General features: G+C 43.6%; 2 protein-coding genes across 3 annotated transcripts in view; one reads left to right on the top strand and one right to left on the bottom strand.

The window, feature by feature from the left end:
* Positions 1-17,639, bottom strand: part of LOC310864911 (LHFPL tetraspan subfamily member 6 protein) — a 70,279-nt gene extending 52,640 nt beyond the window's left edge. The window contains exons 1-2 of the mRNA XM_083773743.1: positions 17,333-17,639; positions 15,977-16,555 (exon numbers count right to left, since the gene is read on the bottom strand). Of these exons, the coding sequence (XP_083629869.1) occupies positions 15,977-16,361 (385 nt within the window). The 5' untranslated portion in view covers positions 16,362-16,555; positions 17,333-17,639. The remainder of the gene's footprint in view (positions 1-15,976; positions 16,556-17,332) is intronic.
* A 1,327-nt stretch (positions 17,640-18,966) lies between these two features.
* The window catches only part of cog6 (component of oligomeric golgi complex 6), a 55,385-nt gene continuing 48,181 nt past the window's right edge, over positions 18,967-26,170 (top strand). Inside the window, exons 1-3 of one of the 2 annotated variants that reach the window (XM_083772965.1) lie at positions 18,967-19,196; positions 24,921-25,064; positions 25,707-25,778. In XM_083772965.1, the coding sequence (XP_083629091.1) occupies positions 19,056-19,196; positions 24,921-25,064; positions 25,707-25,778 (357 nt within the window). In that variant the 5' untranslated portion in view covers positions 18,967-19,055. The remainder of the gene's footprint in view (positions 19,197-24,920; positions 25,065-25,706; positions 25,779-26,170) is intronic. The other variant, XM_083772964.1, reaches the window with a different exon arrangement.

Here is a 26,170-nt window from a genome sequence, read left to right as displayed (position 1 = left end):
GTTGGAAATGGAAAATGAGTGACACAAACGTCACAGACACAAACAGAATGGATCAAATGGAGGAGGACACAAGGAGGAGGGTCAAGCTCTCAGCCAAAGCACTGGGTAATAAAATTGAAAAGAATCAGAAGGACCGCCACTCACATGTGAAACAAATGAAAGAGCTCACAAGAGAAATTAAAGGGCTAATGAAAAATGACGCAAATGCAAAGGATGTGCAAAGCACAATGGGGGAACTGATAAATGCGTACGAAAATGCAAAAGCAGTACATGATTCACTAATCTTATCAATTCCACAGGAGGAACTTGAAAATCAGAATGTGTGGTTTTCACGTGTTTCAAAACACCATAAAGATTTCATGGAGGATGTGAAACTGTGGTTTGTTAAGCTTGGAATGCCAATGTATGAAATGTCAATGCATGAAATGAGTAATGTGGAAGAAACTGGGCCAGTTACTGAATTTACGTGTTCACCTGAAGAGGTGGAAATGAATGTTGGACATGTACGGCATATTGAACTACCTGCTAGACAGGAGGTGGAAATAAAGGAGACAATACCACCTAATGCTCAAATGCACTCTGATCAGTCACAACAGGTATCTCAATCACAACAGGCAACATCTGAAACAGTTGACTTACAGGAAACGATTCAACCTGGTGACAGTGTATCAAATGCAAGCAAGAAAACAAAAGGTTCTAGTAGAGCTTCAAGTACAGCATCAGCACGATTGAAAGCTGAGGCAGAAATGGCTGCTCTCATCGTTAAGCAAAAAATGATACAGGATAGACATGCCCTAGAGGTACAAATGGAGCAGCTAAGAAGACAAAAAGAACAGTTGGAGCTGGACACAAACATGGCTGCTAATGTGGCAAAAATGAAGGTGCTAGGTTCAAGGAGATCTGATGTTTCTATTACATCTAAAGTGACAGATGGGATGAGATCATATTTTGAGAAGAGACAGCAGGCAGCTGTTTCCACATCACATGCACAACCCACTCCAAGACAGGTCCCCTCACAACCCAGACAGGCACCAGCTCTAATTGCAACACCCACAGGTGGCGCTGTGGCTCCGGTCTATTCACTGACAGCAAACCCAATACCAGAGAGAGATGTTGGGGCATCAGCACCAGCAGGCACTGCCACAGGCAGAGCTGTGGCTCCGGCCATCCGGCCTCGCACTACAGCACCTGCGGCAAGCCAGACGGGTACCAGAGGTCAAGTTGAACAAGGCAACAATATCTATTCTGTCATGGAGAAACAAAATGAAATCACAGCCCTACTCATTCAACAACAATGTCTGTCTTCTATGCCCAAGAAGGAAATTCACATTTTTGATGGTGACCCACTTAAATATCATACCTTTATAAAATCCTTTGAACATAACATCGAAACTAAGAACCCAAATCCCACAGATTGTCTTTATTATCTGGAACAGTATACCCAAGGACAACCAAGGGAACTTGTGAGGAGTTGCTTACACATGATGTCAGACAGAGGATACAGGAAGGCTAAGTCTCTACTGAAGGAGCATTTTGGCAACGAGCATAAAATCTCAACAGCCTATGTGGAGAAGGCTCTTTTATGGCCGTCAATAAAACCTGATGACACTACAGCTCTGCAAGCTTACAGTCTTTTCCTACGAGGATGTTGTAATGCCATGGAAGATGTCAACTACATGCACGAGCTTGATATGCCTTCTAATCTGTTGATCATCATTAAGAAGCTGCCTTACCGCCTAAGAGACAAATGGAGAAATATAGTATGTGACTTCCAGGAGAACCACGGCCGAAGAGCAGGCTTCAAGGACATTGTATTTTTTCTTGAAAAACAAGTCAGAATTATTACAGATCCCATCTTTGGTGACATTAAAGACGACCCAGTGAATAAAGACACAAGAAGGTCCAAGTCACAATCACACCCCAAAATAAAAGGAAGTATTTTTGCAACAACCGTGACGGCTGCAAAAGAAAAAGGAACCCAGGAAAAGAAAAGTCAGTTTTCTGTAAAGAGATGCTTATTCTGTGAAGGAGAGCATGCACTAGAATTGTGCCCAGAGTTGGAAAAGAGGACACATAACGAAAAGTTCACTTTTCTAAAAGAGAATGGAATATGTTTCGGCTGCATGTGCAAAGGACACGTCAGTGCAACATGTAGACGAAGACTAAATTGCAGCATTTGCGGCCTAAGGCACCCCAAAATGCTACATATTTACAGAGACCCATCTGAAACGAAGGAAATCACCAAAGACAAAGCCATGGCTTCCGTGCTGACAAGCGGTCTTACTGGGGCCGGTGAAGACAACTGCAAACTTGCAATAGTGCCGGTTCAAATAAAGGCCAGGAAAGGGAACACAACAGTGCATACTTATGCATTCCTTGACCCAGGCAGCACGGCATCATTTTGTACAGCGGGGCTAATGGCTAGACTCAACCTTCAAGGAAGAAAAACTAACATCTTATTAAGAACTATGGGTCAGAAGAAAGTTATCGAAACACGCATTGTTTCAGGCCTAGAAGTGGCTGGACTGGACACTAATGACTTTTATATTCTTCCAGGCATTTACACACAGAAGGAAATGCCTGTAACTAGAGATAACATCATCAGAAAGGAGGATCTATCTAAATGGCCATATCTGAACAAAGTACACATCCCTGTCATTGATGCTGAAGTGGAGTTGCTGATTGGAACAGACGCCCCAAAAGTAATGGAACCACTGGAGGTAATTAACAGCAAAGGAGATGGACCGTTTGCTGTGAGAACACATTTGGGGTGGATTGTCAATGGACCGCTTGGACATCATGATGGCACAGACACAACCTGCCATCCAACTGTCCAATGTAATAGAATTTCAATTGACAAAATAGAGCAGCTCTTGATCAGCCAATATAATCAAGACTTCAGTGAGAAGGCATCTGAGGATAAGCCCGAGATGTCAATGGAAGACAGGAAATTCATGAAATGTGCAAATAATAGTGTAACACTAAAAGATGGACACTATTATCTAGATTTGCCTTTCAGGAGAAACAACCTTATCATGTCAAATAATCGTTCAGTTGCAGAACAGCGCCTCCTAGGGCTGAAAAGGAAATTTGAAAAGAATGAACATTTCAAGAAAGAGTACATTAACTTTGTAGCTGATGTAATTGAAAAGGGCTATGCCGAAGTGATACCATCAGAGCAGCTCAAAAAGACAGACGGGAGAGTTTGGTACATTCCACATCACGGCGTGTATCACCCCAAAAAGAAAACATTAAGAGTTGTATTTGACTGCAGTGCATCCTACCAGGGAAAGTCACTCAACTCTGAGCTGCTGCAAGGCCCCGATTTGACAAACAGCCTAATTGGAGTGCTTCTGAAATTTAGAAAGGAGCCTGTGGCTGTTATGGCAGATATCCGCTCAATGTTCCATCAAGTGAGGGTGTCTGCAAAGGACGTCGACTTTCTAAGATTTCTGTGGTGGCCTAATGGCGATGTCAGTAAAAGCCCAGTCGAACATCGCATGCTTGTTCACCTATTCGGAGCTACTTCGTCACCCAGCTGCTCAAGCTTTGCATTGAAAAGAACAGCCGAGGACAACAAGGCTCATTTACACCCAGAAATAGCAAGCACCATTAATAATAACTTTTACGTTGATGATTGTTTGAAGTCAATGGCCACAGAACAGGATGCTCTACAAATGGTTAAAAACCTGTCAAATGCCTGTCACATGGGAGGATTTCATCTCACAAAGTGGATGAGTAACAGTCGCACTGTGCTCTCCGCTATTCCCGAGGAAGACAGAGCCAAAGAAGTTAAAACGTTGGATTTGGATAAAGAGGAGCTCCCCATGGAAAGGGCACTGGGACTACAGTGGAATGTCGAAAATGACACATTTGTGTTCAAAATCACACTGAAAGAAAAGCCACTCACTCGAAGAGGAATGCTTTCTGTATTAAGTTCAGTTTATGATCCACTTGGATTTTTAGTCCCACTAACCCTTCCTGTAAAAAATATGCTCCAGGAACTATGCAAAGAAAAGTATGGATGGGATGAGAACATTCCACAAGCAACATCTAAGAAATGGACCCACTGGACATCTAGTCTGACAAAGCTGACCGATTTTAGCGTGCCTCGCTGCATCAAACCAAAAGACTTTGGAGAATCAACAAGCTCCCAATTACATCACTTTTCAGACTCCAGTGAAGATGGATATGGCACTGTGAGCTACCTACGGATGAAAAACAGCAGAGGGGAAGTGTCAGTTTCATTTATGATGGGAAAAGGAAGAGTGGCTCCCTTGAAACAGATCACAGTACCCAGGATGGAGCTCACAGCTGCAGTACTATCTGTAAGAGTGGACAAAATGCTGAGGTCAGAACTACAACTGGAACTCGAGGAGTCTGTCTTTTGGACAGATAGTCAGACTGTGTTGAAATACATTTCCAATGAAAAAACACGATTCCATACCTTTGTAGCCAATCGCATAGCTGCGATCCGGGCGAACACCAGCGCGTCACAGTGGAGGTATGTAAGCACAAATTTCAACCCAGCAGATCTCGCTTCCAGAGGACTAAGTGCCAAGAAGTTTGTTGAATGCAAACGATGGATACAAGGTCCAACGTTTCTCATGAATTCTGAAAATGACTGGCCAGCTAACTACGTTGATTTACAGTTTAACCCAGTGGATGACCAAGAGGTCAAAAGAAAGGTTGTCTCATATACAACCAATGTTCAAAACACACAAAGCCCAACAGACCAGCTACTATCTCACTTCTCAGACTGGCTGAGACTCAAGAAGGCAGTGGCTTGGTACTTGAAGTTTAAAGATGTTCTAAGAAAACTTGCAAGAAAGAGAAAGGAAATGGAACTCAAGGAAATTGGTGCAACTACACGTTGCCAAAGCAAAAATGTTGCTTCAAAAATGCACCCATTCAACTCCATTGTGAGCGGTCAGAACATCACTGTAGATGACATGGAAGAGGCTGAAAAAGTCATCATTGGAATTAGCCAGAGTCAAACATTCCCTGAAGAATTGGCAAAGTTGCAAATGGCACCATCTTGTGTGCAAAAAACAAGCTGCATATTCAAGTTGGATCCAGTGTTGGATAATGGCTTATTAAGAGTTGGTGGACGTCTCAACCGTGCAGCCATGCCCCAACAGGTAAAACATCCCATCATCCTGCACAAAAATCACCCAATCTCTACTCTGATACTACGTCACATACATGAGTGCACAGGCCACAGTGGAAGAAATCACATGATGTCTGAGCTTCGTAAGAAGTACTGGATCACAAATGCAAACTCAGCAGCAAGAAAGGTGATCACCAAGTGCACTGTGTGCAGACGTGTAGCAGGAAGGACCAAAGTACAGAAAATGGCAGACCTGCCCCAAGAACGACTAATTCCTGATCTGCCACCCTTTACAAATGTTGGAATGGATTACTTTGGACCAATCCAAGTAAAAAGAGCAAGAAGCCTTGTCAAGCGGTATGGAGTGATCTTTACCTGTATGACCAGTAGGGCAGTGCATTTAGAGATGGCATACTCCTTAGACACAGACTCTTGTGTACATGCCATTCGGAGATTCATATGTCGGAGAGGTCAAGTATCTCACATCCGTTCAGACAATGGCACTAATCTGGTCGGTGCAAAGAAAGAACTACGTGAAGCCCTAATGAATCTGAACCAGGACAAACTGAGGAATTCTTTATTGAAAGATGGCATCAAGTGGACTTTCAACCCCCCATCAGCATCACACCACGGTGGAGTGTGGGAAAGGCTCATCAGAATGGTGAGAAAAGTCCTATTATCAGTTTTGCACCAGCAAGTGCTTGATGATGAAGGCCTGTTTACCATCCTGTGCGAGGTAGAAGCGATTCTCAACAGTCGGCCCATCACCACCATGTCATCCGACCCACACGATCTGGAGGCACTGACACCCAGCCACATCCTGACCTTGAGGTCTAAACCCATTCTACCACCGGGGGTCTTTCAAAAGTCTGACATGTACATCAAACGCCGATGGAGACAAGCTCAGTATATGGCTGACTTGTTTTGGAAAAGGTGGACCCAAGAATACTTGCCATTGTTGCAGGAGCGACAAAAATGGACAAGTAAGAAGAAAAATATTCAGACGGGTGACATCGTTATGATTGTCGACTCGACAGCACCCCGAGGGTCATGGATTCTGGGAAGAGTGATGGAAACCATGCCAGATGCCAAAGGCCTAGTTCGTTCTGTGAAGATCAAGACCCAAACCAGTGTTCTTGAACGACCCATCACAAAACTATGTCTGCTGCTTGAAGACGACTCCTGTCCCCAGTAGACATTTTTTAAGTTAAGTCATTTTCTATTTCGACACAATATGAAGAATCGGCTCCATTCATTACTTTGTATTAATAAATTGTATTTAGTTATACACACCATACAATTGGGGCCGGTGTGTAGGAGCCGATCTACTATAGGCCATCACATCATGTATGGGCCATCATGCCATGTCTAACATTCCTGTTAGTGTGCTTTGTCACCCCCTACAGACAGGGCAGAGAGGACATAAATGACCTGGCCATCAGAGGGCCAGGTGTTGTTGATTGGAGGTTCACAGTTTTTTACGTCTGGTTTTTGTTCTACACCTCCTTCTATTCTCAGTTACAGTTATATGCTAAAAGTATCTTTATTTTTGTTTTCAAATAAACCTTTTGAGTTCAACTTTAATTCTTCGCCTGGACATTCCTCATTTCCCTTTTTTGGTCAAGTTTGCTGTACAAAGCCAGTCAGTTGGAAAAAGGTACTCTCAGTCAACCACCACAAAGAACAAAAGGTCTCTACAGTCACCTTCACCTGTCCTTTCTTTCACTTCAACGTTGTGCTACCGGTGTCTCAACCAGTGGTTAACCACATGTACCCTAGCGTCTCTAAAAGAGAGCATGCACATGCATCACACTAAATCTCACATAATGCAGGAGGCAGCAGGACGTTGCATTATTGAGCTCTTCCAAACACCTGCACGGAAGTCCTTGATAGAAACTTAAGTAGCTCATATCTGTCTCAGATCATGTCTATGGTGGAGTTTCATGACACAAAAACTCAAAAAGACACAAAAAGAAAGTCGTTTTTTTTTGCCACTCAGTAGGCACTCCCACATAATCTCCAGGTACGATGGTGTCACGCACATAGCCTCTATGCGTGAGATTGTAGATTGGCTATTTTCATTACGATATTTTTAGTGTAGAGGGGGGAAAAGCGCCATTAGACCCCTGGGGGACTCAAGGCTGCCATGGTCAGATGAGCTGCGTTTATTGATCAATTGATCGTGTTCCAGTTTGGATCAATGGAACCACATAGTAGTGATTCATTGATATCACAGTAAAAACTAACTTTTCAATCTTAAAAAACATACCATGTCTAGTATTTTATTATTATTATTACTTTCTTATTCTTATTAATGTTATATTATCATTAAAATCATAGTGTTTTGCCAGTGGTCATTGACCCACGGATTGTGGTAGGGTTTTTAAGTGGTTAAAATGGATGGCTCCTTTCTACAGTTGCCTGGTGAGGTGACCCTGTCTATGCTGAGTCACAGGCAGACGTATTCTCTGCCCCTTATCTATCATCGGCAGTGTTTGTCTATACGCCCAACTCCTAATTCAATTGCCTTCCACTGCCACGGGATGATAAGGCGACAGGGTGGTGTGAAAATCTAATTGAATGACAGAAGTGAGTGCCACCAATCAAAGCTGCGAATGGGAGGGCCGAGATCAGAAGCTGACCTGAACAATGCTTATCCTGATGGATTCCTATCACCTACATGTCCGATCAATACAACAAATAAATAATTTAGCCCCCACTCTGTATGTTTTCACTGTACATTTTTCACATACGTGAAATTTGTTCTCAGCAATATAAATTTACCCATCCTAACTATTAGGAGCAGAGGCCGCTATTAACACAGCGCCTGGGGAGCAGTTAGGCGTTACGAGGGACACTTCCCAGGGCTTGGGGGCGAACCAGAGACCTTCTGATTCCCAGACGTCCTTTCAGACAGCCATTAAACTATGGCTGCCGCAAAGTCGTGCATTCTGAAAGCAGGAGTGGCACTCACACCTGATGCAATATGTTTAATTCATACATAGTAGCGTGTGGGCCAGAAAAATATGCAATGCATCGCGTTGTAGATCAACTATGTTTGGCACATAACATCGGCTTGCAGCTAAGTATAAATCAAGCTTCATCGTAACTCTACACCACAGTCTGTGAACAGGACAGACAGACAGACAGACAGACAGACAGACAGACAGACAGACAGACAGACAGACAGACAGACAGACAGACAGACAGACAGACAGACAGACAGACAGACAGACAGACAGACAGACAGACAGACAGACAGACAGACAGACAGACAGACAGACAGACAGACAGACAGACAGACAGACAGACAGACAGACAGACAGACAGACTTACTTTTTATAGTATAGTTTGTTGATGACTTTTGATGGAGCAATGGGCTCTTTTTTTTAAATATATATTTTTGGTCTTTTTCTGCCTTTATTGGATAGTGTTCAATTCATTAGTATTCATTAGTGCTCAACATCAGCAAGAGTACACACATGTTACCAACGAGAATCTGTATGCCGGAATATTCAGGGTGAGCGACAAATTAGCAGCCAGGAGAATGTGACTCGCAGGACACTGCCAAAGACACCAAGAGAACTCCCAGCCAGCAAACTGGTGCTGTGGGAACCAACACATGGGCACCGGTCACGAGGACGCCCCATACTAACATATTATGTGGATGTACTCAAGAAAGATGCAGGAGGCCCAGGCCGTAGCGTAACGGTCTGGGCACCGGACTGGCAATCCAGTCGCAGTGTGCCGCGGGTTCGACTCCCGGACCCGACACGGCATTTACTGCATGTCATCCCCCCATCTCTCTCCCGTTTCCTGTCAGCCTACTGTCTGTCCCTTCAAAAATCAATAAAAGGCATAAGCCGCAAAAAAAAAAAAAAAAAAAAAAGAAAGATGCAGGAGCGCAAAGCACCAACGAGCTGGCCGGATGTATGGAGAACCGGGATGACTGGAGGCGACGATGGAAGGCTCGTCTGAGGACGACCTAGAGAGTACAGTAGGAAATGGGAAGTGACACGCAGCAAAGGTCGTCAGGAACGGGAGTCGAACCCGCGACACGCTGTCAGGCTGTAGCTCGGACTGCTACACTATCTGCCCGGGCCAGCAATGGGCTTTTTTCATTACATTTTTTTTATTATATACTGTATATATTAAAAAATTGTCACTTAATTCACTGTCATCTGGGGACACCCCCCCCCTTCCACCCGACCCACAGGCTGTGATCTATAGGATAAGGCTGAGGTAACTTAATCCAGCCAGTAGCTGTGGATTCTTTCAGTGAATGCTGAAAATAGCTCCTCCTTCTCCCTGTCATCGTGCATGGACATTTGATTTGCACATCTCCTGTCTCCGTACATCCAGTCCAGTTGGCCTGCTATCTGACCTATGAGACGGTAGCAGAAAAGGAGTATCGACCTCATGCCGCCCCCTCTCTCTAGGAAGATCAGGCCATAATTAGGCCTAAACTGTAGTCTTACAGCCAACATTGTCTCCAATACCGTAAAACTGTGTTTGAATACTGAGCACACTGGTTTATCCCTAAGGGATCAGTGCCGATCCATTCCATCCATACTGATTAGTTTTTTAGGCAGACTCGGGCCCTCCGCCGCTCCGAGAGACGTACAATAGGTCGAACATTGACTCTCCGTCTTCGTTCCGTTATAATTCAACACAGCAGCACGGAAAAACAATGGAAATAAATAGTTTTTTTTCTTCCCCTATCCTCTATTCACTTTTAGAGTAAAAAAATATACTGCATGTGGAAATTTGCCATTTGTAAGGAATACAAGAAATACCCCCGTAAAATGCCCCAAAGGCACACTGTTTCTGTAATGAATGTAAGCCATACAGTACCTACCAGAGAAATAATGTCAATGTGTCATTATAGGTATTTCCACCTGAAAGAGTTATTAGCCTCTTTGTCATCACTTCCTGGCATTTAAATGCCACCTAATGAAGTGTTGCCATAGTTGGACTGTGAACAACGTCGTTATCAATTCTGACCTCATCTCTAAGTACAGTGTGTAAGTACAGCCCCGAGACACTGGCAAACAAACATGCCCTCAACAGCACTGTGTCAGAACCAAGTCACCGGCGATACGCCAAAAGTGGCCACTCGAGTCATCGGCTAGGCATCTGTTTCAACTCCTCCCGTCAGCCGTCACCTACACACACTCGCCCGTTTTATGATTGAGAACAAGAACACAGGCCTGGCCTGTCAGCAGAAATGGCAGGACGCTGTGTAATGATTCACCTGGGGGAATTTCTTCTGTGTCCTGATTCTATGCGCTCTATATACAGTAAACCAGGATTGGAAAAACTCAGGCAGTCTAAGTGATCTTACAAGAAAAACAACAAAAATAGGTATTACTTCAGCACCCCGAAATGCTATGAACTTCCTTCAACTGACAGGACTCGTTGCTTTAATAGATACATTAATTCCAGGCTCTGCTGGAGACGCCTGGACACGCTTTATCTTTTTTGGAACAGGCCCTGTTCCGTTGGTGACAAAAGAGCTCCTCGCATGCAGCAGGCCTGGAAAAACAATGACTTAACGGAACAAGAGAGTTAAATATCCCTCCCTGTCTGCCCTTTGCTTCCCCAGACTTCCTGTTTGACCAAACGAAATCCCAGCTGAAGCTGCAGTTTCCGTCCAGTCTCTCTCTCTCTCTCTGCCTCATTCTGTTTTCTCCCTCACATTCTGTCTCTTTCAGCCCAGCCCCCTGGCCCTGGGTCACTGAGCTTCAGCCCAATCAGCTGCTTCTTCAGATGGCTCCCTCGTGCCCAGGAGGGAGGCGAGGAGATGGTTAACAGAAAGGGTTAAGGAAGGAGAGGGGTGGACAGACACACCATGGAATTAGGGGAAAGGTGAAATGGGCCGGAAATAGAGACTAGGCGACCACAATAAGGCCTAGATGACAGGGGCAGCAACAGAACAGAGGTGGGGTGGGACGGAAGGATATAGGACGAGAGCAAAGGAGAAATTGTAGTGTTAATAGACAATATTGTGTACAGCCCATGTAAAGGCATGCAGTGTAAGTGTGTTGGAGGTGCAAACTTGAATGGATTTAACTCCTTTTTGTGGCTCGGGAGCATTTTGTAAAGATAGTGGTTGTTGCAGGTCCCTGCACCACAATTTGTTAAATAAATAACTGTATATGTAAATACTGTATACGATTTCTCTCACAAATGAAATGGTGATAGCTGTGTTGTTTGCACCTCCAAGACAATGGCAGATTTTATCACACCCCCAAATACCCAAACATGTTTGTGTCTGTGATGTGCTTTGTAGCAACACAGCACACTTTAGAAGATTATCAATCAACCTCACAGGTAAACATACACAACAAAGGTCAAGATGGCAATCTAAACATCATTATATACATGAGGCTCCTTGTCTGCAGCAATGTGACCAGTCGATCCGCACCCTAACATGCAGGCTTGTGCCATCTCATTGGTTTTATGCAGTGACTACATGGCAGGGGAGGTGGCAGAGTCCATAACCCCATCATATCAGCCTGACAGGCCAGAATAGAGGCTGGCATACAGATGGCTCCTCCGGGTGCTTCAAGTGTAAAAGAGGACCCTGCGACAGGATGGAATATTGAGCCGTTGTTCAGAGGTAACTCAACAGGGAGCCGCCATTGACCTGGCACACATCGAATCGGTGGATGTGACAAGACAACATTGTTCAAAGAAGCAGAAACCATTCTCCGCTGGAGCCCAGTGTTCTGCTCCGATGCACCGCTCATATGGCTCCCATTTTGTTTTGTTGTACCTCTGGAAAATGAGTGCCGCTGATTTGGTAGGAGGGGAGTGGAAGCACACATTCTGGGTCTGGGTTAGGTCCAGCCGGACAAAGAGCTCGCCAAGCCGACACAAGGACAAAGCTCCTGGCTGTGGCGGTGTACTGTATGGCTTTCCAACAGGACAGCAGACATTCCTGTGCCAGAGAGCCCCTGGCACTGTTGCGGAAGCCGTGCGCATAATGACGGGCCATCTACACGTCCTTTTCGCTTCTCTTTTTTTCCCCGTTCACTTGTGGCGTTTAACTTTCAGCTATGGAGGTACAGTAGCAGACACCAAAAGTGGTATATTTTATTTTCACTGGGCCACAAGAGCATATGATCAGCATTCAGTGCTCTACTGTACTGTACTGTAGGTCACTCTAGGGATAATAGAGCTACTTTAGAGCTTTTCTATTTCTGCTTGTAAATTCTCTGAGAGGCCTCCGTGAAAGCCACTATCAACATTCCAACAGCGAGAGCTCTGCTAAAACAACTAATAGCTGGTAAGTGTTTTCTGCGGCAGCACTTGTCCATACCTCTCGTCTTGGCTCCTGTCAAAACCTAAGAGTGAATACAACTGGACAGTGAGTGGACTGTTGACACTCACACGATTGCACTGAAGCATATTAAAGAAAGGTTATATGGATTAGCAGCCAATGAAATACTTTTTTGTCATTGCATTAATTTAACCTCATCTGGCGGATGAGGATCTTATTTTAGCAGATGTATGTCGGCTATTTTTGGTGCAAAGATTTGGAGTATAGAGGGTAGAAATGAAAGGAACAAATATAGAGCCTTGGGGGACCCCGGCCAACTAAGTATATAGTGTGGTTAAATGTGTCTAATTGACAGCCTCTCAGTCATATTACTGAACCTAAATTAAAGAGTGTGTGGTACTTTTTACAACACAAACTGAGACCGATCCCAGAGCCCATCTGGTGACCTGGGTCAATCTGCTACTCTTTTAACAATATATGACCCATCTGTTGTTTCAGACTGAGGCAAAATACCTTACCGTACCGTGTGAATGCACCATTGAGTATTGGCGAGTTTGGCAAGTTTGAAGCCATTATAGGATGGCGGTCGTTGGGCGCCGGGACAACAAAGCTTTGCACAAACGTCATGCGAAACCTGGCTTAAACATTATGCAAAGCCTGGCACAAATGTCATGTGAAGATCTGTGAACCTGAAGCCTGGCTTCACATTGTGAAGTCAGGCTTCAGGTTCTGTCTGGCCTATCAGGAAGCCCTGCCCATCAGTCAAGCCTTCAGGAAGCCCAGAACCTCTGTCTCCCCCTCAGTCAGATGGACCAGAGTTCAGGCCACTCAGCATACATGCTTTTTCAGTTCTTAGAAACCGTAGTCTCCCCGTCCCGTCCCCCCCGCAATTGCCTTTCGATGCACTCCATCCATCAAGGGATCTTATGAGGCACACACTCCTATCACCCTCCAAGTTATGCCTGACACGCAGAGATTTGGTGACTTATGGATAGAAGATGGATGGACAAAGCTCTCTAAAAAGTCTTAATCCTCTGTCCCACATACATGTCAATTGCGGGATGTAATTAAATTATCGAGAACAAAAGTTGAGGTGACTCGTATCATATGCAGTCCTCTTATTACACCTGACATGCAATGTCTTTGGAACCCTATTGACCCAGGCTTGTCTAGGATCTCTCTGACAATGGTTTTGTCTTCCCCTTTTCCTCCTATGTGTCCTCCTTATAAGTTATTCTTAAACATTTACATGTTAAGAAGGGCCCCAAAATGTATTTGTATTTGGTAGCAGACCCTCAATTGAAAAGATTTTGTGCCAGCCAGTCAGCCACTGCAGCCAGGGACCCCCATAAGAGTAGATTTGTGAATTGTCCAAAAATAACAGGTCTACAAGCTCACGAGGCTGAACAATAAAAATGTAGCTTAAGTGCTAATCTACTAGAAATCCCCTGGCACTCCTGGGTGTTCCCGGACCCAACTTTGAGAACCACTGCTCTACAAAGATTGAATAGAGGCAGATCGAGGGCAGCTCTTTCACTGGTGACAACCCGCTGCCAAAGGCCTTCCCGGGCAGGACACTCTTGATTAGGCCATTAGTGGACAACAATAGGAGTGGATGCGAACACAAAGGAGGAAGACACTTGGCCTCAGACGAATCACAACAGGGATCCTTTTACTTCTGTTAAATTCTCATCACGCACTGCTGCTGCACCAACCGAGACTCAATGTCTCTGTTCCCGTGAACGGCTAAGAGGTGGTTAGTCACATCATCATCATCTTCTCCTTGCAAACAGTTTGGTTTCACCCTCATGGATCATTACTGTTTCTTCTCTGTGACGTTATCTTGGTTTAACAAGGAGGGAACACCAGCCTCAGCACCAGTGTGGTCTCCAGATTCACAGCAGAAAAGTTACTTTTCTCTCTCCATTCTGTACTGTATCCAACCGCAGAATGTGATAAAAAGTTGTCACTTTATTATTAACCGTAGAACACTAAACACGGATGAATTTCACCTGTGTTTAGTGACAGAGAAACATCCCACACACCCACAATGGGCTTTCCCCCCACTGGACCATTCCCACATGTCCCAGGAATGGGTGGACCAAAGGAGGTCCATTATATTTTTAGGAATATAAAAAAGAAATACCCACGTTTTTCACCGTACCTAAAGTTGCCATGTATTGCTGTACTTCAATATATTTTTATGAGTATTTTTATGGAATATTTAACATTGGGTAAAATATACCCGTGTTTAGTGATGGTGTGACAAAATGTATGTATGGGTTAATCCCAAAACGATTTATATTCTGTTAAGGTTTTCACTTTATTCCCAATTGGTAAATTTGTTGTAATTCTTTGGAAATGGTGTGACGTACTGCAGATGCTGTAGGGTAGAAACCTTCTATCTCCATATTCATCTTTTTATTGCTCATCCTTAACCACTTATGTCCTATTAATACTTCAATGTATTGTCAGTAGTTAAAAATAGCCGTTCTACACGCTAAACGTGTTGCGATTGAGCTTGCAGATGTGCTATTCTCAATTTTTGAAGGACTTTGTGCACTTGTGATGAGGAAGGACACGTGCGCCTGCAAGGAGACAGACAGATTACCTTCTTTTCTAATCATGTAACCACATACTGAGCAGTTTTTTGAGTCAGAGGGACTACATAAACGTGTACAGTTCTATACAAACCAGACAGCATTTACCTGGCACGACTTTAATGTGTACAACAGTATGTGCCTGATGTGCCAAGTGACTAAACCGTCAGAAGTGGGATAAGACGGGCTGTGATGGAACCTCTGCAGCGGCTTATCCATCTTTAAAAGCCCGGCAGCTCTGTCACATCTGCCTGCAACCTGCCTTTATGTCACTTTGCTCGCCAGAGCTGAGCCGAAAATCGACGAGAATTGTAAATAGCAGAGCGGTGTACCACAGTATGCGAGCAAACGTTTTGGAGTTAATGAGAGGGCTCAAGCGCCGCAGCTTCTTAAACTAGGGCAAGAAAGAGAAGAAACACATGCTGAGCCCCGAGCACTGCGAGCAGCACAGCTTGCCTTAGTTGGAATCCTTCACGCAGACCTCACGTCCCACGAGGACACACACACACTGTACAAAACCAACAGAACACATGTGCAAACTAGCCAATGCAGTACATACATAGAAGTATGCTCCATTTCCACATGTAAATAAACAAAAAAAGTTAAATACCGGTACAAGAGATGGGGTACGATGGCACATCAAACACCTGGGTGCTGCCAACGCAGTGCACAGAGCCGGTGAGAATGCAGTAATGTATAGGCCTACTAGAATGAGCTTGGAATTACAGTGTTTTTTCATACGCCTCCATTACAACCTCACTAAATACAAGCTTCTTGTGATTGTTCCCTCACCAACACAGCACAGAGGGAAAAGGCAGGATTACAGGGTGAAAGGCCAGAATCGTAGGCGAGGGTTTCACTTTGAAGTTGCGGCTTTGATTGAAACCAACACAAAGTTGGGGTTAAGGTAAACTCAAGAAGGTTGCCAGACGGGTCCAAACGCACATGGTGATACAGGAGAAAAACAGGAAATGAACCCACCTCCGACAAACTGGATGCCACCGGCCACACGCCCGATGGTGCGGGAGATGAGGTCGGAGATGCAGCAGCCCATGAGGGCGGTGAGGGCCACCAGGAGCAGCAGGCCGCAGCCCACGCCCGTCACCACTGTGCAGATCCTCCACTCCAGACTCGGGATGCCCTGGAAAGAGGCGTAGCGGCCGCACTGCTCCAGCATCACCGTGGCCTGCCTCTCCTCGTCCCGCACCGGGTAGGAGCAGCGGCGGAACGTGCCGAAGGACACGGGCTTGTCCATCTGCGCGCCCAGCAGCCAGTAGGGCATGAAGAAGCCCACGCAGGAGGCCGCGGCGCACAGGAGGGACAGCAGGGCCCATATCACGCCGGCGCAGGTCAGGCTAGACGCCATGGTGGTCGTCAACAAGGCCACAGACGATTAAACGCTGTGTGTCCGGTGCAGCAGTCACTGGTCAGCCTGACAGTGGTTGTTGTAGGGATTGATGGAGTCAGTGCTCTGTGCTCTGCTGGCCGGAACTGTGTACTGGAGTGAGCACATATAGAACAGCATGGGTCGTCTTCAACATGTCAGACACCCCAGCTTCCCTGGCAGGAAAAGAGAATGACAGAGGAATATCTGGTTTCACTATTATGGGAAATGGTGCAGACATACTAGCTACTCACTGTATGGAAATAAATGAAGTCTTTAATTGTTTCTGTTAAAGAACTGGACGCTTGGAAGAGGGTAGCAATATTATAGCAGACAACAATATAACATTATGTTCTTCATTAATAAGTTGTAATAACTATGTGACTTGCAAATTGTTGCAGTCACAGTTGTTAATACACATGACGATGACATTCCTTGTTGGCTTAGAATGTCGTACACTTTGTCAAACAAATTATTAAGATAGCCTATAGTGGCTCTTTTATCTGTAAGCACGTTTTTTATGCAGAATAATTGAAGAATATCGAATAAACGTTATAGAAGACATGCATGGCGATAAACGATTGAAATCAATTTAGGATCGCGGCGGTGACAATGACGTGCTTATCATAATTATAATGCCATTAAACCTATTCGGTTCATTACTGACAACTGGACTTATATCGATTTCTCCGTCCTGCTTCTTGGACCGTATACTTTCTTTGCTGTGGAAATTCTTAACCGGGGGACTGGAGGAATCTAGCCTTGGATTGCATCGAGACTATCATAGATCAGATTTTATCGAGTCTGACTTTTACTTTCAATCGATAAAATACATCTGATAGTCTTGATCCAATTATTAAGGCTTGGAGGAATCATGCAAGACGAGTTATAACGACGAGCAAAAAACGCTTGCAGCTTTGAATGCAGATATATTAAAGGAACATCTTACAGACCTCAGAAATAAGAAACGTTGGGTTTTTTGTTTTATTCCTGCGATGGTATTTCCATTTGCGGACCCAGCTGTGCCGCTGCTCTTGCTGTTCTGGTGGTCTCAAGCCAAGGCAAACTTTTCGGTCGTGTGAAAAGAAGAAAAAACACAACAACCGGCAGGAAAACGTCCGTAAATAGTAGATGATAGTGGAATAAATCCCAGTTCACTGATTTCCACACACTGTCTCCACAATGTATACTTAGGGGACGAGGTGACAAATGATCTGGGTCTGTGGCCGCGGAGGAGCGTGTATGTTGTCTCTAACGTTCCAGTTGGGAGCGAGTGGAGGAGAGAGAGAGAGAGAGAGAGAGAGAGAGAGAGAGAGAGAGAGAGAGAGAGAGAGAGCGACTGACTGCGGGCCCGGGGGCCACGGCTTGGAAAGGGGGACCATCAATCACACCCTATACCACCCCCCCCCCCTCTCTCTCTCTCTCTCTTCCCCTCTCTCTCAAATTAATTATGTTTATGATAAAAAAATTATGTAGGCTACTGTCTGTAGCCTATGTACATTTTAGTTAATTTAATATAAATACAATTGTGCTTTGGTTAATTGTTGAATGAATCAGAATCAACTTATCGCACATCACATTTTTACAAGTAAAAAGTGGAGTTTTGTATAGTTTACATGATTCACTGTAGTGTGACGTAGCCTACTGTTGTATATTAAACAATCAGCTTAATTAGGTCTGTTGTGTTTGTTGTGCTGTTTGCCTAAAGCCTAGCCCCTTTCGGGACCCTACGTAAAACTTATGTCAGAAACTTCAGTAGCATTTGGGTTCTGCTTGGAGGGCTACCTAAAGCCCAACCCTGTCCTCTGCCCAGACAAAGTCATTTTATTTTGTTTTTGTTTTTGAAACGCAATTAAGACAATTCATTCATGATCCCATAGTGGCTCTCGTGCTTCATATAAGTAGCCCAAAAATGATATGTATTTGGCTGTGATTGATTGATTACTTGATTTCTTATTTCACATTATGTAGAATATATAGTCTTTGTATTGAGTTGTGCTTGAATTGTAGGCTACTGTAATTCTGCAAACAAACTGTTAATAAATATTTCAATCAATCAATCAAAACATACATATGTTGTGCATGTTGTGAAATGGGACCCCCAGAAGCAAAGATTTGTGTTAAAATGTTTGCTTAAAAATATATAGGCCTACCGGTAGTTTACATTTGCACAAATGTTCATGATTTTTCAGATCTACAATTATAAGCTCATAGTGCAGCATTGTAAATGTGTACGTAGGCGTTTCTGCTATTAGTTTTTTTTTTTTTGCCAAACTAAGTAGGCTATAAAATAAATTATGGTTTAAGAAACTTACGTGGATAATATGATGATTGTGAAGCGGAAGCCACGTTAACACATTTTGCCGGGGACCGGCTCCTGCCACCCCCACTGCCTGCCATGCACATGGACCCCTGGGCTGGGGTCCCCGGCCGGACCCCACATTGAGGACTACTAGGCTACAGTCCTGCAACAAATTGCCCTCGTGATTAATACAACTGTATCATCCTTAGGTTATAGTACTATAGTGACCTTTCCGTTTAACTGACACATATAACCACGCGGAGGAACTGTCACGTTTATTCCTTGAATCTACACGGACCATTTTATTGACGCACCAAAACACCCTGACTGTTTTTGGTTGACGTGGAGGGGTTTGTTTTGGTTTGTTTTATACAATGTCTGAGATTAAAGCAGACATGTCAATGGACAACGCCAACAGTGTGAACCAGAATGTCAGCGTCCCTTCGCAGCAGAATAATAACCCGCTTTCGCGGAAGCTCAACAAAATATTGGAGACCAGACTTGACAATGACAAGGTAATAAGCTAAATATAGCTAATGGTTAGCTGCTATAGCCCCCTTACACTGGATACATGTACCCGGCAATGATGAGACAGTAGTGGAAAAAGTATTCACATTTCTTACTTAAGCAAAATTAGCAAATGTAGAAATGCAAGTAAAAGTACCAGTATTACAAATGTACTCGTTTAAAGTACAAAAGTATATACTCGATATATACATTTTCACAGTGTGCACGTCCCAAATGTACAAAATACTTAAAATAGCAGATCTACAAGCTAGTATAAGTGAGTCGTGACGTGTTGCGAGCTTGTAGATCGGCCTAGCCGCAATTTGCAACTCTAGATTTTTTTACAATCTGTTGAATCTAGAGTTGCAATACCCTCCATCCACTTCCTATTCATGATTTTCGGTTTCTGATCTGCTGGTCTTAAATGACGTTAAACTCACCAACATTGCAGCTGTAGTCCAAGCTTGAATTATCCTCTTTCAATCTGCCGAGCTTGTTTTTCATAAAAATCCCCCGTAGACATGTTATGAGTTACTTTCTGTCCAAAATATTCCAAGAGTGACATTTCCGAGCCGCCATTTGTATTTTTGCAACGTGCCGTAAAACAAGATGTGAGGGGGAGCGCTTGTTTAATAGAAGGCTGTGTGTGATGGGGCGTCGCACTGTGTCTGCCTCTTCTTTGGGTGTCTTACCTGCGCAGGTAAGATTCTATTAAACAAGCGCTCCCCCTCACATCTTGTTTTACGGCACGTTGCAAAAATACAAATGGCGGCTCGGAAATGTCACTCTTGGAATATTTTGGACAGAAAGTAACTCATAACATGTCTACGGGGGATTTTTATGAAAAACAAGCTCGGCAGATTGAAAGAGGATAATTCAAGCTTGGACTACAGCTGCAATGTTGGTGAGTTTAACGTCATTTAAGACCAGCAGATCAGAAACCGAAAATCATGAATAGGAAGTGGATGGAGGGTATTGCAACTCTAGATTCAACAGATTGTAAAAAAATCTAGAGTTGCAAATTGCGGCTAAGATCGGCCTAGGTCTGAACTAGCTCCTCTCGCGGACCCCTGGGTCAGCTCATTCTTTCGAACTTCACTACCATTGGGTTCTGACTTCTGACTCGCGGGGCTAGGTATGAACTGAAGTGCTTAATGTATGTTTTACAAATTAACTAACAATATATTCCTGATGCAGTAAAAGTACTTAGTTACTTTCCACCACTGCCCACTGGTAATTGACTATATACATATAACATTATTAGATCTGCTGTCAGAACGGTATTTCTTATTTACAAGATCCCCTGCATTAGATTTTAGTACAAACATGGACATGCATGTATAGTGTAAACGACATTCAGCTGCGTGTGGATCTGTCAATCGAGAGGTTTTTAAATTTGAAATGTTGGACACACGCTTTGATATAAACATGTGCGTTACATGCTTTGATATGTAAGTGTATTATTATTTTTATTACATGCTATAGTTATACATACATGCTATAGTATAGTAGTATATGTGTGTGTCGAGTCTGTCGACACTGGATTGTTAAAAGCCAATGGGTGAGCTACTTTAAAGTAAATCTGTCCGCATGTCCTGTAGTCCAGTACCTGCCTGTAGACCCTATCGCAATTTGGTGTTGGGGGAATTTCTCACTTGAACTAAGTCAATGGGTCCCTAGACATGAAAGATCAATGAGGTGCTTGTCCGCCATAGTGCCACGAATGGCGCAATGGCCACATCAAAAATGGCCGCCATCGGCTATGATGAAAATCCAACCTTTTTGTTTTTTAGTGTTTAAGCACATGTAATACATTCATTTTGACTAATTGTGGTGTGTGGAATTCATTTCTGATATTGTTTTGATGATTTGGGGTGATTTTGACCTTGAAAGGTCATAGTCAAGGTCATTTTGCTATTCCACAGACCTTGGCCATAACTTGTCCATTTTTAGGAGTAAGAACAGGAACAATAAGTCTATTTCAACTAAATCTGACTCTTAAAATTAATTTCTGATATTGTTTTGACCATTAGGGATCATCCTGTCATTGAATTATTGATGTTAATGTCATTTTTCAATAATTCGATTATGATTCTTTAGTCGCTTTTACTATATATTTTCATGATTTGTTTTCTTTACATAAACAAAATACATGGGCATGAGAAAAACAACAACAGCACCATATGTGCGGTGTGAATAAGCCCATTGTACAAAATACTCTGTCCATGGCCCAAATGAGCCAATTCATTGCTATGGCAACCCCATAGTGGAGGTAAGTCAATATATCATAAGAATCGTTCACTTGATGGTACAAGCACCAAATTTGGTACACAAGTGCTTCAGAACCTACTCTCTCAGAAAAGTACGTTGTCCACTTGAAAAAACTAAATGGCCACCATTTTTCAAGATGGCCGCCAAATGAAAAGGGCCTTTTGTGGCAGTTCTGGACAACCGTGGGTCCGACCAACTCGAGACCGGGCACTGCACTCCCTGTGTGTGTGTGTGGAACGTGTGTGTCGAATTCGGGGAAGTCGGTGGGGCAAACGGTTCTCGGGTTACATGGATTACAGATGTACAGACACACACAGACTTGAATATATGTCAATGGGCAATGCCCATTGGGGTTTTTTTTAGATGATGGGTAAGAAGAGAGAGATGTGATGTCAGGTGGTGTGGGCTAAGAAGTGGTCAGGGCTAAGATAAAGTATATGAGATGTACAGTAAGTGCAAAGAGAGATGGTGAGGGAGGGAGAAAATGATTTGTACCAATTGACCAAACAGTAGACAGTAGTGTATCACGTTAAGGTGAGTATAGAGATGGAAATGTTCTAGCAAGTGAAGCCAGTGTATTGAGAATATGGGACATATGTGTCAGGAGTTATTTGTGACAGAAGGCTACCAGTGAGAGGGAAGATGTATACGATGGTAGTGAGACCAGCCATGCCGTACGGTTGGAAACGGTGGCACTGATGAAAAGGAGGCACAGCTGGAGGTGGCAGAATTAAGGATGCTATGGTTCTCATTAGGAGTGAAAAGGAAGGACATTATCAGAAATTACTGAATTAGAGGATCAGCCCAGGTTAGAAGGTTTGGGGATAAAGCAAGAGAGGTGAGGTTGAGATGGTTTAGACATGTGAAAAGGAGGGATGAGGGTACATTGGGAGAAGGATGCTGAAGATGTAGCTGCCAGGTAAGAGGATGGCCAAAGACAAGGTTTAAGGATGCTGTGAGAGATGACATGAAGGTGGCAGGTCACAGAGGAAGATGTAGAAAACAAAACCAAAAGGGGTCCTCCCCTTTTCCCTGTGCGTGCACACACACACACACACACACACACACACACACACACACACACACACACGGTACTCTACAGTACACTACAGTATGTTACAGTACAGTATGGTAAAGTACAGTAACGTGCGGTACGGCATGGTACAGTATGATACCATAAGGTATGGTACAGTACAGTATGATGCCGTACAGTACAGTAAGGTACAGTATGGTACAGTATGGTACCATGCAGTACGGTACAGTACAGTACAGTACAGTACAGTATTGTACAGTATGATACCATATAGTAAGGTACAGTATGGTACCATGCAGTACGGTACAGTACAGTACAGTATTGTACAGTATGATACCATACAGTAAGGTACGGTACGGTATGGTATCATACTGTACCTTACTGTACTGTACGGCATCATACTGTACTGTACCATACCTTATGGTATCATACTGTACCATGCCGTACCGCACGTTACTGTACTTTACAATACTGTACTGTAACATACTGTAGTGTACTGTACAGTACCGTGTGTGTGTGTGTGCACGCACAGGGAAAAGGGGAGGACCCCTTTTGGTTTTGTTTTCTACATCTTCCTCTGTGACCTGCCACCTTCATGTCATCTCTCACAGCATCCTTAAACCTCGTCTTTGGCCATCCTCTTACCTGGCAGCTACATCTTCAGCATCCTTCTCCCAATGTACCCTCATCCCTCCTTTTCACATGTCTAAACCATCTCAACCTCACCTCTCTTGCTTTATCCCCAAACCTTCTAACCTGGGCTGATCCTCTAATTTAGTCATTTCTGATCAAGTCCTTCCTTTTCACTCCTAATGAGAAGCATAGCATCCTTAATTCTGCCACCTCCAGCTGTGCCTCCTTTTCATCAGTGCCACCGTTTCCAACCGTACGGCAAATAACTCCTGACACATATGTCCCATATTCTCAATACACTGGCTTCACTTGCTAGAACATTTCCATCTCTATACTCACCTTAACCTGTTACACTACTGTCTACTGTTTGGTCAATTGGTACAAATAATTTTCTCCCTCCCTCACCATCTCTCTTTGCACTTACTGTACATCTCATATACTTTATCTTAGCCCTGACCACTTCTTAGCCCACACCACCTGACATCACATCTCTCTCTTCTTACCCATCATCTAAAAAAACCCCCAATGGGCATTGCCCATTGACATATATTCAAGTCTGTGTGTGTCTGTACATCTGTAATCCATGTAACCCGAGAACCGTTTGCCCCACTGACTTCACCGAATTCGACACACACGTTCCACACACACACACAGGGAGTGCAGTGCCCGGTCTCGAGTTGGTCAGACCCACGGTTGTCCAGAACTGCCACAAAAGGCCCTTTTCATTTGGCGGCCATCTTGAAAAATGGTGGCCATTTAGTTTTTTCAAGTGGACAACGTACTTTTCTGAGAGAGTAGGTTCTGAAGCACTTGTGTACCAAATTTGGTGCTTGTACCATCACGTGAACGATTCTTATGATATATTGACTTACCTCCACTATGGGGTTGCCATAGCAATGAATTGGCTCATTTGGGCCATGGACAGAGTCTTTTGTACAATGGGCTTATTCACACAGCACATATGGTGCTGTTGTTGTTTTGCTCATGCCCATGTATTTTGTTTATGTAAAGAAAACAAATCATGAAAATATATAGTAAAAGCGACTAAAGAATCATAATCGAATTATTGAAAAATGACATTAACATCAATAATTCAATGACAGGATGATCCCTAATGGTCAAAACAATATCAGAAATTAATTTTAAGAGTCAGATTTAGTTGAAATAGACTTATTGTTCCTGTTCTTACTCCTAAAAATGGACAAGTTATGGCCAAGGTCTGTGGAATAGCAAAATGACCTTGACTATGACCTTTCAAGGTCAAAATCACCCCAAATCATCAAAACAATATCAGAAATGAATTCCACACACCACAATTAGTCAAAATGAATGTATTACATGTGCTTAAACACTAAAAAACAAAAAGGTTGGATTTTCATCATAGCCGATGGCGGCCATTTTTGATGTGGCCATTGCGCCATTCGTGGCACTATGGCGGACAAGCACCTCATTGATCTTTCATGTCTAGGGACCCATTGACTTAGTTCAAGTGAGAAATTCCCCCAACACCAAATTGCGATAGGGTCTACAGGCAGGTACTGGACTACTGGGTGCACGTCACTAGCGTACCGCCAGTGAGAAGGCATTCACAGAAACGACGCCTATGTCTGTCAGCTCATATCAATGTGGAGGTCCTTGACATGAAAATGTGAACCAGCGCAGTATGATTATATGACACAATAGATTGAATACTGAAACAGCAAACCACATTTTGGTCACATGTAACCCCAGACGAGAGTAGGTGAAGTAAATTGTAAATGCTACTGCTTCATGATCATCATCGTCCTTTCTGTAGGAGATGCTGGAGGCCTTGAAGGCGCTGTCCATGTTCTTCACAGAGAACAGTCTGCGTACCAGAAGAAACCTCCGAGGCGACATAGAAAGACGGAGTCTATCCATCAACGAGGAGTTTGCACGGATATTCAAAGATGTTAAAGAGGTAACAAAATGCATGTGCACTGCACTCCATACAGGCTACAAGTTACAACGTCACCGTTTGATCAATGGATGAGAGAGCAACAGCTATAAAAGAACAATACCACACACTGACTGGTGTCACGCTGTCAGCATGCCAAACGAGAGTCAAGTCAAACTTTATTTGTAAAAGAGAGAACAATCCAGGCGTAAAATGTTTCAACATGTTTCAACCAAACTGGTCTTCATCAGTAGCCTGGTAATCAAACAAATCTGCCACAGGAAAAACAATATTTGTCTGGCAGCTCTGGCCACTTCATCAGGGCAAGTATGATTGAAGTCCATTGATTTTACGTTCTCTCCTACGTTATTTTTTCAGTGCTCGGATTGCTATCCTGGTTCCTGGTGATCATAGAAGCACCAAGCTGCGTTTACTTCTTTAACTCTATTAATTTATATTATTTCCTTTAAGCACTTGGTTGATCTCTACAAAATGTTTTTTGTGTTTTACATGTATGCACACTTGCACAGGCTTCATTCATGTGCTTAATGGAAAATACATACAGTAAAAGAAGAAGAGTGCCACAAATGTGCATCTCTAAGGTCTATGTGGAGAAGATGGCAGTCTCTCCATTGCTATCGTAACATGTTCAAACCTTTTCCCTAGGAGCTGGAAAGTGTACATGAGGATGTACAGGCCATGAGCACCTGCTGTGAGGAGATGACCAAAAGGCTAAAGGTACAATCGGTCTTTAACCATGATGATGTGTCAAACTACAGTACCAATAGACTTTGCTCTATCCAAATGAGACCAGATCGTTGATGTAAATGATACGCTGGAACAGGCAGAGAATGGATAGACTAGAGATTATAGGATATGCATTGTCTCTGTCGAGCGGAAACCACCTATATCCACATTCTAACGTGTAATTCGTAATGCCCTACTTCAGCGTTACACAAACGTATCAAAAGTAGCAGATCTACAAGCTTTTTCTATTTTTGAATGTGAATCCTGAAAAGTAACAGATTTGGACATATGAGATTTCCACCAGACAGAGACGAAATGCATATGCTTCCTGTGATGATAAATGATAATAGCCTATATTAAATGGATAATAATGGAGCCTTGTC

This window comes from Protomyctophum parallelum (assembly GCF_964188405.1).
Source record: "Protomyctophum parallelum genome assembly, chromosome: 9".
In the NCBI taxonomy this organism is placed as follows: domain Eukaryota; kingdom Metazoa; phylum Chordata; class Actinopteri; order Myctophiformes; family Myctophidae; genus Protomyctophum; species Protomyctophum parallelum.
The sequence above is the reverse complement of the archived record's forward strand: the minus strand, read 5'-3'. Positions and strand labels throughout refer to the sequence as shown.